This window comes from Archocentrus centrarchus, chromosome 6 (genome assembly GCF_007364275.1).
Source record: "Archocentrus centrarchus isolate MPI-CPG fArcCen1 chromosome 6, fArcCen1, whole genome shotgun sequence".
NCBI classification, from domain to species: domain Eukaryota; kingdom Metazoa; phylum Chordata; class Actinopteri; order Cichliformes; family Cichlidae; genus Archocentrus; species Archocentrus centrarchus.
Window position 1 is genome coordinate 21721303 of NC_044351.1, and position 11734 is coordinate 21733036.

The window sequence follows — 11734 nt, forward strand, 5'->3', positions numbered from 1 at the left end:
GATTTGCACTAGATTGTCCTTGCATGAAGAACACAAAGACCCAGAGCAAATGTATCTCCAGCAGCACAACCGCTCTCAGTTTTCTCTCCATTTTTATCAGTGAAAAGAAAAAAGTTGCGATAAAAAAATCCAAAAATCCACCTTACACAAAAAGCATAGGATTTATGGTCATTTCAGTCACGCTTTAACATTGACTGAGTTTAATATTCAGTATGTTAACTGACTGCACACAAAGTCTAAAAGAGGAATGAGAGAGTGTGAGAGAGCAAGAGAGGGAAAGAGAGGGAGGGTGGGGGGACATCATCGCCAGTGATGATAGGCGGAAGCTCACCTGATCTGGCAACACTGCTGGGTCGCTGCTCTGAAGAGACAATCTTACATTTTCCCCTGGGGCAGTAATCAAAGGGTAAATAGTAGTGAAAGCTTGTTTATTCATTTGAAAACATAATTTTTGTTAAGCTATAACACTTTTCAGATGAAAGGGAGAGACCACAAATATTCACACAATATGAAAAGTAGTTTCTATTCCTAAAAGGATATGACTGACTGCCTTTTCTTGCCTTGTTTCCTTGTTTTTTGTTTGAAAAATATCTCCACCCTGTGGTGGACCCCAGTTCTGGTATTCAGCTACCCAAAGCAAGAGAATAAAGGTCTATTGTGACCTGAATTCACAGCAACAAAATTCATCCCCAGTTTTTAATGAGTGCAAATTCAAGTAAGACTGAAAAAAAACCGAAATGTTCACATTGTGAAGCTTATATTAGGGAAGACTCAATGATGAGACACAGCAACATAGAACCACAGAATTTATGGCAAAACCACTTTAGGGATCAGAACATGTGCCAAATACCCTCAACACACACACACACACACACACACACACACACACACACACACACACACACACACACACACACACACACACACACACACACACACACACATTCCTGATTCCAATTCCGTCCGCATAGTTTTGCATCCAAAGGGTGGGTTGTGACAGAGAGAGAGAGGTACAAAAGTGAGTTGCCCAAGTGAATGCAGTATCAGGGTATTCTGCTAGATAATAGGAAATAGCCAGATAAGTACTGTGAGACAGGTCAATTTTTCATTTATATTCAATTTTATTTATACACAAATCACAACAGTCACCTCAAGGCACTTTATGTTTTAAGGTAAAGACCCCCTTTAAGCAAGCACTTGGTGACAGTGGGAAAGAAAAACTCCCTTTCAACAGGAAGAAACCTCCAGCAGAACCAGGCTCAGGGAGGGTGAGCCATCTGCTGCAACTGGAAGGGAGACAAATCAAAAGACATGCTGTGGATGCGAGCCAGAGACTAATAATAACAAATGATTAAATGCACAGTGGGGTATAAACACAGGAACAGTGAAACAAGGTGAGAGAAAAAGGAACACTATATGCATCCATATCCTTAACACTTACTAACCTCTGTAAAAAAAGTTATGGTCAACAGTATTGAATGCTGGGCTGAGATCTAGCAGGACAATGAGTCCACTGTCAGAGGCCATAAGAAGATAATTTTTAACCTTTACTAATGCTGTTTCTGTACTGTGATGAATTCTGAAACCTGACAGAAACTGTTCACATAAACCATTCCTCTGCAGATGATCAGTTAGCTGTTTTACAACTCCTCTTTCAAGAGGTTTTGAAACAAAAGGAAGGTGGGAGATTGGCCTATAAACTAAGACAGCTGGTCGAGTGTTGACTTTTTAAGCAATGTTTAATTACTGCCACCTTTAGTCAACAGGATTTGAGAAGGGGTTATTCATAAAATAAAGAAATGATCTGTTGTGCAAGTGTAAGGGGACAACTAATATTGTGATACACAGGTCTTGTTGGATACAAGAGACCTCACCATTCATTTTGATCACATGCAAATCAGTTAATGATTTAAGATGTATCAGTTGCCCGTGTTTTTCCAGTCACCTGTGTTCATAAATAATGCATATGTAGTCTCTAAGCTGCAGTGCATTTGCCTGTGTACTGGACAGTTTCTGCAACAAGGTGGTGCTATTTACTAAGTCAGGGAAGTTGTTTGTGTAAAAGCTGTATAAGAAAAAAACTATTCTTTTGTTGCTGATGTAAAATACTGAAAGGATGAGCGAGGTTTTCTAAGCACCAGAGGTCATTTTTGTCAGAGTGTGAGTCAACAACAGTGAATCATGCACTAAAGTAAAGCCTCCAAAATACAGGTATAGTTGCAATGTGAGTGGTGGTGAGTACTGCTGCTTCACAGCAAGGTCTTTTTGGTTCGTCCCGTGTTTGCGTGGGTTTTCTCCAGGTACTCAGGTTTCCTCTCACAGTCCACAGACACTCAATTAATGGGGTTAGATTAATTAGTGATTCTAAATTGCCCTTAGTGTGAATGTGAATGATTGTTTGTCTCTCTGTGTAAACTCTGCGACAGAATGGCGACCTCTGAATCGGCTCCTGTGACCCTGAAAAGGATAAATGGAAGAAAATGGATACGTACACAGTACTACAACACAAGTATTCCTGCGACTACATTAGACATACTCAGTTGTACATTGTAAGTTCAGTCCTTTTTGCTACTTAAAAACATCTTTTATAAAAAGTGTTTTATTAGTTGAATTTTTTACTACTAATTTTACTATTACAACTTCCATCCTTCCATCTATCTGCATTGATTTCACTATGAAATCTTACTGAGATTCAATCTCATTCAAAAGGGACACACTTGCATTATGTCTATGTTATTTCTATGTCTACTTTTACCGCTTCTACCAATTTTCCTAAGTCAAGCTGCATTTTAACTAACTTTGGAATCATTATTCATCACTCTATTGATCACTGAAACTTGTGCTGTCCATTCTTCACCATATTTGAATGCTTTAATTACACAGTGGGGACCCAAATAGAGGATGTGGGAGACAGACTGAACAGAATGTGAGCCATTTATTTAGGCTACAGTGAAAAACAGTCCCAAACAAACTCCATGAAGCAAAACAACACAAACTAAAGACACGCAGGAGACCAAAAAGGGAAACACACTGGGAACGATAAGAGACACTGCAACAGAGACTGAGGAAAAGATAGGATTTATACATTAGAGGTAACTGGGGATATAGGAAGAGGAGGGAATGAAAAAGAGCTGAACATAATCAAGTTAATCAACAAACAGGAAGTAAACCCAAGACAACACACCAACAAGATACTAACTGTCAATGCAAAACAGGAAATGACAAAGAAGATAACCAAGCACAGAGACACACAGAGACAGCAAACCCCAGAGAAACTCAAACTCAAAAAAGGCTCATATCTGGGAATAGTGTCAATTTTATTCTAAGGATGTCACAAAATATCACAAAAACAAATATTGATTTGTTTATAAAAGAGAAACTGTTGTATTTACAATGCAGATCATAAAACAAGGCTCATATCTGGGAATAGTGACAATTTCATTCTTAGAGCATCACAAAGCAAGCATCTCTGCACGAGACTAGAGCCCAGGCCATGGGTTGAGGTTGAAAACAAGTTTATCTAAATTTTTGTTTAAAAAAAGGTAGATTGGATATTGGCCTATAATTGCTCAGTGAGGAAGGATCTAAGTTATTTCTCTTCAGAACTTAAGAACTTACAAGTGGGTGTGTATTGTTAACGTGTATAGAGTACCATATAAAATTTTTAAATATGTCACTTTTGACCTTTGACCTCATCTTCAAGGTCAATAGATTGGGCTGAAAGTCAAAATGATAATAATGCTATATACAACTAATTAAAACTGTTTCTTAGTGCAATTGTTAGTATTAACATATAGTCATATAAGGAATGATAAATGGGGATTCTAAATATCACATTTTTTTGACCTCTGACCACTTCTTTAAATAACGTCAAACTTTCTCTAGAAAAACCTTGCATTAAATGTCTGTGTTTAAAACTATGTTATGAGGCAAGCCAAGCAGTTGCACCTTTTTTCCCACTTAAGCCTAATTTTTTTTAGATAATACCTGTGCCTTTTGATCACCGTTGGTTCCTTATGACTTAATTTTGTGAAGCAATGCCTAAGACCAAAGAAAAAGAGATGCCACCTCCTATGGCTGCTGCTAAAGCTAACACCAGCTTAACAATGGAAGAACATCTCCTCACTCCTGGCTAAGCATAAGGAGGATCTTGCAGCAGAATTCAAGTCATCGTTCAAATCTTTAACCCCCAGACTAAACCATATCAACGCTACTATCTGCAATCACAGGGTCCGTATCACGTCATTGGAAGCGGAGGCTACTACAACGATCAACGCCTCACGGATATGGAGGGGAAGTGCAATGCTTTGCCAAAACAGAATGATTTGCTTAAAGACAAATTAGCAGATCTCAAAGGGTGTAGATGCCACAATATTTGAATTATAGGCCTACCTGAAAACTTTGGTGATTTTTACTCCTCTCTATATACTACTGAAAGGTTATCGGATGAAAGCTTTTATAAAGACTCTTTTAATTGCTTTGCAATCCCCACAATTAAACCAGATGTTGCTGCTGAGTCAGATAGGCCATTTACAACAGTTGAAATTAAAAATGCTGTGATGTCCATGCACAGTGGAAAGAGTCCAGGACCGGATGGTTTTCACTAAGAAACGTTTTCATTGACAAACTTTCTCCCCTAATGCTTAGCATGTTTAAAGAGGCTTGTGAGTCTGGTATTCTGCCGCCCACCCTACGACATGCTACAATGTATTTTATTAAAAAAAATGATAAGGATCCTCATCAGTGCAGCAATTACCATCCTATTTCACTGCAGATGTTAAAGTGATGGGAAAAATATTGGCAAAATGATTAGAACCCATAATGTCTACAATAATCAGCCCTGATCAGAGGGGATTTATTAAGAACAGACATTTGTACTACAATGTCAGATGTGTATTGAATATCTTATATTCACCCTCATCAGGTGCCACCCCAGAAATGATCATCTCCACGGACACCGAAAAGGCTTTTGCGCGAGTCAAGTGGCCCTATCTATGCTATACACTGAAGCATTTCGGTTTTGGTTGTGCATTTATGTCTTGGGTCAAATTGTTAAATTCCTCTCCCCTGGCACGGGTCTGCACAAACAACAATTATTCTAAATATTTCTCCTTAGGCCATGTGAGCCAGCAAGGCTGCCCCCTTTCCCCCCTTTTATTTGCAATAGCTATAGAGCTGCTGGCAGCAGCTCTCAGAGCTAGCAGTATGTGGGGCATCACAAGGGGTGGCTCAGTTCAGGAGGTGTCTTTATACGCAGATGATCTGTTGCTCTTTGTTTCAGAGCTAGATAACTCCATGCCTTCAGTTTTATCTTTGCTGAAGGATTTTGAGCAGATATTGGGTTATAAACTTAATTTTAACAAAAGTGAATTTATCCCTGTTAATCCCTCTGCCGCAACCACTAATCACTAATCTTCCTTTTAAAGCTGCTCTGCAAGGTTTTAAATACTTGGGGATTCATGTAACCAAAGAACATTCAAAGCTATTTGAATTCAATTTTAACCCTCTGCTCGCCCAGGATATTCATCGTTGGTCTACCCTGCCTCTCTCTCTTGCAGGCAGAATGAGTTGTATCAAAATATACATACTCCCCAAATTTTTATGTTTTCCAATGCATTCTGGTTTTTAATTCAAAAAGCTTTTTTCAGTCACTTGACAGCTCAATTTCACAATTTTTATGGAATAAGAAACCCCCCAGAATAGGAAAGAAGCTTTTACAAAAAAACAAGGACTCTGGGGGCCTTGCTCTACCAAATTTCTTATACTATTATTGATCCGTAAATATCTGCACAATATTATTTTGGCTCAGTACTAATGACAATAAGCCAAACTGGCTGCCGATGGAGGAGGCTTCATGTGGCTCAGCTGCTCTGTTTTCTCTTTTATGCCTTCCCTTAAATTTGTCTTTAATGTCATATTCAAATAATGTCATAGTTAAAAGTTTGTTAAAAATTTGGACTCAAGTGAAGTGGCATTTAGAGTTTCAGGGAATACCTCTTAACTTACCATTTGATTTAAATCCTTTATTTCCTCCTTCATTAATCAACAGAACCTTTGCAACGTGGAGGAGCTGAAGACTTGTTTCTCTGAAGGATTTTTTCACTGATGGCATTCTGGCCTCATTTATACATCGTCAAATTTTAATCTACCCAGCACACATTTTTTTCAGGTACTTGCAGGCTAGAAACTTTATCAGTAGGCATTTCCCTGATTCTCCCAATGTTCCCTGTGTTTCCCCTCTGTCACCCCTCTGTAGGATTTTTGTATTCATTCTCCTCCCAACCTTAATAAACCTCTTTTAAGTTATGTCTGTCTCTGGAGTCCTCCGTTTTGGCCCTTCTCTGCCCGTCTCAGCACCGGCCGTGACAGTATTTCCCTCTCAATCTTTCCTTTTCTCCTCCCCTCTTCTCTCTTGGTCTAGCAATATCCTCTATGACTATGCCCTAATACAGTGTACGCACAGATTACGTATAAATAATGATTACAGTATCACCCCACCCCTTTTTCTTTTATCTTTCTGTTCTTTTTACTTTTTTCTCTTCTATCAATGGCCCTTTTATATATATATATATATATATATATGTGTGTGTGTGTGTGTGTGTGTGTGTGTGTACCAAGGGAGTATGATGATACCTGCTGAAGTTAAAATGTACTCGAATGCCCCGGTGCTTTATGTTGTTGCTTTTTCCAACTTGTAAAAATTAATAAATAACTCATATATAAATTTTTAAACAAAACAATGTTCATAATTCTACTGCCTATGTAGGAATTGATACTGCTATATGGGGTTTGTAATTATCACGTTATATTTTGCATTTGTCACAACCTGGTTCGTAAGGCCACGACAAAAAAGGGGACACACCGTCTGCCAATTTGGACAAATTATTTATTAAACAAATTTAAACCACTGAAATAGAAATTGATGAGGTGATTTAATCAATAGGATCAATGGTGTAAGGTGTGCATGTGCGTGGAAATGTATATATAAGTGTTAGAAAAGCAGTAAGTAACAAAAAAACAAACAAACAAACAAAAAAACCAAGCAGGTTGGTGTGTATCAGCAAGGAAGAACAGAGTGCCAGCCCCAGACTTATAGTCTGGGAACACGGGGTGACCCACCCACCAAAGACCTAAAACACATGAAGAAAAGGTTGAAAACAAGGGGAAGGGGTCATCACACCTCTGATCTCACTTTTACATTTCATATCTGGCTTTCCCATCCCAAACTGTGTTATATCTTTGAAAAAAGTATGGTCCAGAGAAAGTGAATGAGCTGCCTCGTTAGTTAGAAATATAATGTAGTAAAATATTATAAAGGTGTGAATGTGAGGGTGAATGGTTGTCTGTCTCTCTGTGTCTCTCTCTTTATTTTTTCTCCAGCTCCCTTTGGTTATAAAATGTTTCCTCTTTCATTTTTTATGCCTTTGTGTCTCCATGGTGTTGGGTTAGTTACTACTCTTTTGGTTTTCAATGGGGCCACTATATCAAGAGGTAATTGCATTTTACTGTTAAAACTGAGTTTAGTGTGGAAGAACTTGACTGTCTGCACAGAGTCCTGACTTTAACCCAACTGAACAACTTATGGATGAATTAAAGCGGAGACTGTGAGCCAGGCATTCTCGTTCAACATCAGTGCCAGACCTCACAAATGTGCTTCAGGAAGAATGGTCAAAAATTCCCCAAAACACATTTCTAAACCTTTTGGAAAGCCTTCCCAGAAGAATTGAAGCTGTTATAGCTGTTTTTCAAGGTCATATGTGTGTGAAGGCAGATGAGAAAATACTCTTGGCAATATAATGTACATACTGTAGATAGCTGTTATAGTAAGTGCTGTTAGGTCTTGTGACCTGTAGAAGGGTTGGTTGTCATTAGCTCTATATACAGGGAGCAGTGATTAGAAAATTGCAGAGCATCTTAGGGCCAGGATTTTTGATGTACACAATCAAACCTCCTCCCCACTCTGCAGCATTAGATCCTATAGATGGTTTTGTGAAACTCCATGCTGGTGTCCTTCTTTCCATATTGGTGTCCTCCTGTCCTGTGTGCTTGCACGGGAAACTTATTGATCTGTTGAACAATTTTACTATTAAAATTGAACACACCTTAAATAAACACACAAGTGGTATTTCAAATTATGTTACTTTCTACACACACACACACAGGCACACACACACACACACACACACACACACACACACACACACACACACACACACACACACACACACACACACACTTTCATATTCGATTAAATCTGATACACATGCTACAATGAGAAAGGAAAGTTTTTATACAGGACACTCACTAATGAGTTGCACCTGCACTGTAAATGTGTGTGAGTCAGAAATTACTTTTGCAGACTGGACAACAACGGTTTGGGTCTCTAACAGGGTTGGAGCAGTGGACAGGAGGGCACTTTTCTTCATTGCAAAGTACATTCCCACCCTAAACAGAGATGCAGCAAAAGAACTGTCAAAGATATTGAGCAAGAAAAGTGTAGACTGAAACTGTGCTATAATCCAGAAGAGAGAAAAATGTGAAACAAATGTAGAATTATGCTTCCTTTTATGAGAAAAGCCATTAAACACACCTTGCCTGATTATTCTTTTGGACTAGATACTGTACAATCCTTTTTTTGCTGTATAGTGCGCAAACTTGCCTTACACCTGCACTGCAGGCAAGGTCCACTTCCAGGAGGGGTGAACGATGTCCCATCAGTATACACCCTTCGTTCATACTCACAGTCTGGGGAACAAACACAAAAGATTGATTGAATGTTTCTGTAAAAACTGAAATGTATGAGGAAACCGGATACATATTTATCAGACTCACCACTGCATGTGGGGCAACATTGTCCTCTGTGCTTAGCTGGATGGCTACAGTGTGGTGTAGGACATGATGCAGCCATGTGTTCACATGACACTTCACCTGCCTAAAAGACAGAAACAGGAAGAAATTGAATGTGTATCTCTAATTTTATTTTCAGGAATTAAAACACAGCCTACTTGTCACAAACATCATGGCTACTCTGAAATGTAAAGAGATTTTGACAAGTTTCAGTCACATGAACCAAAAAACTTTGCCAGAATAAACTCACAGAGCAGTGGCATTGGAGGCAGGGGTGTCTCCTGGATGTGAACGTCTCTCCATTCTCATATATTTTGGACTCAAATTGACATTGCTCACATCTACAGGTTTACAAAAACATTAATTAAACATATTTAAAATCAAAAGAAACAAAATGTGCAATAGTACAGGCTTAAAAGTGATATTGATGGTGTTAGGCAGGTTTGTTACCGTGGACAACACTCTCCAGCATGATACACTGGGTTGCGACAAGATAACGCTGGACAGCGAACAGGTGAACATACTATATTTCCATCCTTTGAGAGAAAGAACACAGATAAAATGATCCTCAATTGATTGATAATATACAAAAAACAAAAGTAATATAAGCTGTAGGCCAGGGGTGTCCAAACTTGCAGCCCGCAGGCCGCTTCTGGCCCCACCCGCTTCCAGCCCACGAATTGATGTCAAAAGAACATACAATTTGGCCCTTTACTTTACTTTTTTGACATTTCACTTAACCCTCTTAATTGGAGGGGAAGGCGAAATGTCAAAGAAGTAACTTAAAGGGCCAAATTGTATGTTATTTTTGACATCAATTCGCAGACCGGAAGTGCACGGGGCCGGGAGCGGCCCGCAGGCTGCAAGTTTGGACACCCCTGCTATAGACATACCACACATCTACACTCTTGACAGGGGTCTCCAGCAGGCATCACAGCTCCATTAGGGAAGTCATACCCATTCACACCACAGCCTACAAGACACACAAATAGACATACCGTCTCTACTGTCTAACACACATGCACATGCTGTTACACAAAGCAGTGAAACACACCATCACAGACTGGACAGCAGCTATTGGGAGGAGGAGCAGCAGGATTTCTGCAGCCAGTGTTACACTGCTCCCTCTCACAGTGAACTTGACCCTCCTGATAGAGAACAGAATTATTAGAGATGAGAGACTAGATGAGAGCATAAGCAAATAGTTGGTTTCACACTCACCGAACAGGAGCAGATATCACAAGGATTCTCCACTGACCTCCATGAGTCTCCATGATTATAACTTTCACCAGAATGGGTGCAACCTACAAACACATACCTCAGATTATTTCAGTATTCCTGTTTTTGTAGGTATGAAGTCATTAAAATTTCAGTGAAGAAAGAAAATCAACTCTATCTGTACAATAAACATGTTTCCACTCCAGTTTAACAGTTTTTAGCCACCCTAACCCTTTCTGCAAGAAAGGTGTTTTGTGTATAACTAGTTTATGACAACCTAAAACCAACAAGAGGGCACATTAACTATATTTTCTTTCCAGATTTGTCAAGTTGTGTCAATTTTTGTGACATTCACAAATGAAAGTGTGATTACATGTGATGAAACCAGCATGAACTGTTTCTTAAAGAGATAATAATAATAATAATAATAATAATAATAATAATAATTAGGGTTACGTATTTTGTACAATGGTGATCTAATAAATAGCATGGATGTGTTGAAGCAGGACATGCAGAGGGTTGGTGTGAAAAAAGAGGATGCAAGGAATAGGGTGAGACGGAGGAAGATGATCCACTGTGGCGAAGAACAAGTGATATAACGAATAGTCCAGACAGCGTTACCGGTGTGCATAAAATGAATTTGTATTTAAGTGACCGAATAAGGACTGCTGAATGTTTTTTTTAGTTTCTGGCAAATGCATTTTTCAGTAGACTTTTTTTCTCTTTCCTTACTTGTGGTTTGCTGTTCACAGCCTTCAGGTACATTCTCTTCTGAACAGGTAAGACACTCCCTGTTACCCCCCTATTCAAATGAAAAGAAACAAAAATGAGAGAAACGGTGAACAGAAAACAGGAACAGAGGACTTCTTTAAGCTAATTAGGTATTACTGATTGTCATTTATTGTGGCTGAAAATAAATGACTGTGGTTGAAAATCAAATACTCACCTCACATGAACGTCTTTGACAGTCAGGTACATTCTCCTCTTTGCAGTTCTGAATAGGGCACGCCTGGGGAGGGCATTCCTGGGGAGGACGTGGCTGTGGAGGACACGGCTGTTGAGGACGCGGCTGGGGAGGACACGGTTGTTGAGGGCACTCCCTGTTGACCTCCTTTTCAAATGAAAAAACAAAAAAAAACATGAGTGAAACAGTGAACAGGAAGCAGGACCAAAGGATTCTTTAAACTCATTAAGTATTACTGATTGTTGTTTATTGTGGCTGAAAATCAAATACTCACAACACATGTATGTCTTTCACAGTCCTCTTTGCAGACTTGAGTAGGGCAAGGCTGGGACGGGCACGGCTGGGGAGGACACGGCTGGGACGGGCACGACTGGGACGGGCATTCCTGGGAAGGGCACGGCTGGGACGGGCATTCATGGGAAGGGCACGGCTGGGAAGGGCATGGCTGGGACGGGCTTTCCTGGGAAGGGCACGGCTGGGACGGGCATTCATGGGAAGGGCACGGCTGGGAAGGGCATGGCTGGGACGGGCATTCCTGGGACGGGCACGGCTGGGGAGGACACGGCTGGGAAGGGCACGGCTGGGACGGGCGTTCCTGGGAAGGGCACGGCTGGGACGGGCATTCATGGGAAGGGCACGGCTGGGAAGGGCATGGCTGGGACGGCCATTCCTGGGACGGGCACGGCTGGGACGGGCACGGCTGGG

The 11734-nt window shown here is 40.2% G+C and overlaps 1 protein-coding gene across 1 annotated transcript in view; it reads right to left on the reverse strand.

The window, feature by feature from the left end:
* Window positions 1-6926: 6926 nt before the first annotated feature.
* The window catches only part of LOC115781432 (kielin/chordin-like protein), a 5952-nt gene continuing 1144 nt past the window's right edge, over window positions 6927-11734 (reverse strand). The window contains exons 2-13 of the mRNA XM_030731072.1: window positions 11304-11729; window positions 11012-11176; window positions 10798-10867; window positions 10069-10151; window positions 9902-9995; window positions 9741-9820; window positions 9298-9383; window positions 9098-9188; window positions 8833-8932; window positions 8660-8745; window positions 8352-8445; window positions 6927-8067 (exon numbers count right to left, since the gene is read on the reverse strand). Of these exons, the coding sequence (XP_030586932.1) occupies window positions 8060-8067; window positions 8352-8445; window positions 8660-8745; window positions 8833-8932; window positions 9098-9188; window positions 9298-9383; window positions 9741-9820; window positions 9902-9995; window positions 10069-10151; window positions 10798-10867; window positions 11012-11176; window positions 11304-11729 (1383 nt within the window). The 3' untranslated portion in view covers window positions 6927-8059. The remainder of the gene's footprint in view (window positions 8068-8351; window positions 8446-8659; window positions 8746-8832; window positions 8933-9097; window positions 9189-9297; window positions 9384-9740; window positions 9821-9901; window positions 9996-10068; window positions 10152-10797; window positions 10868-11011; window positions 11177-11303; window positions 11730-11734) is intronic.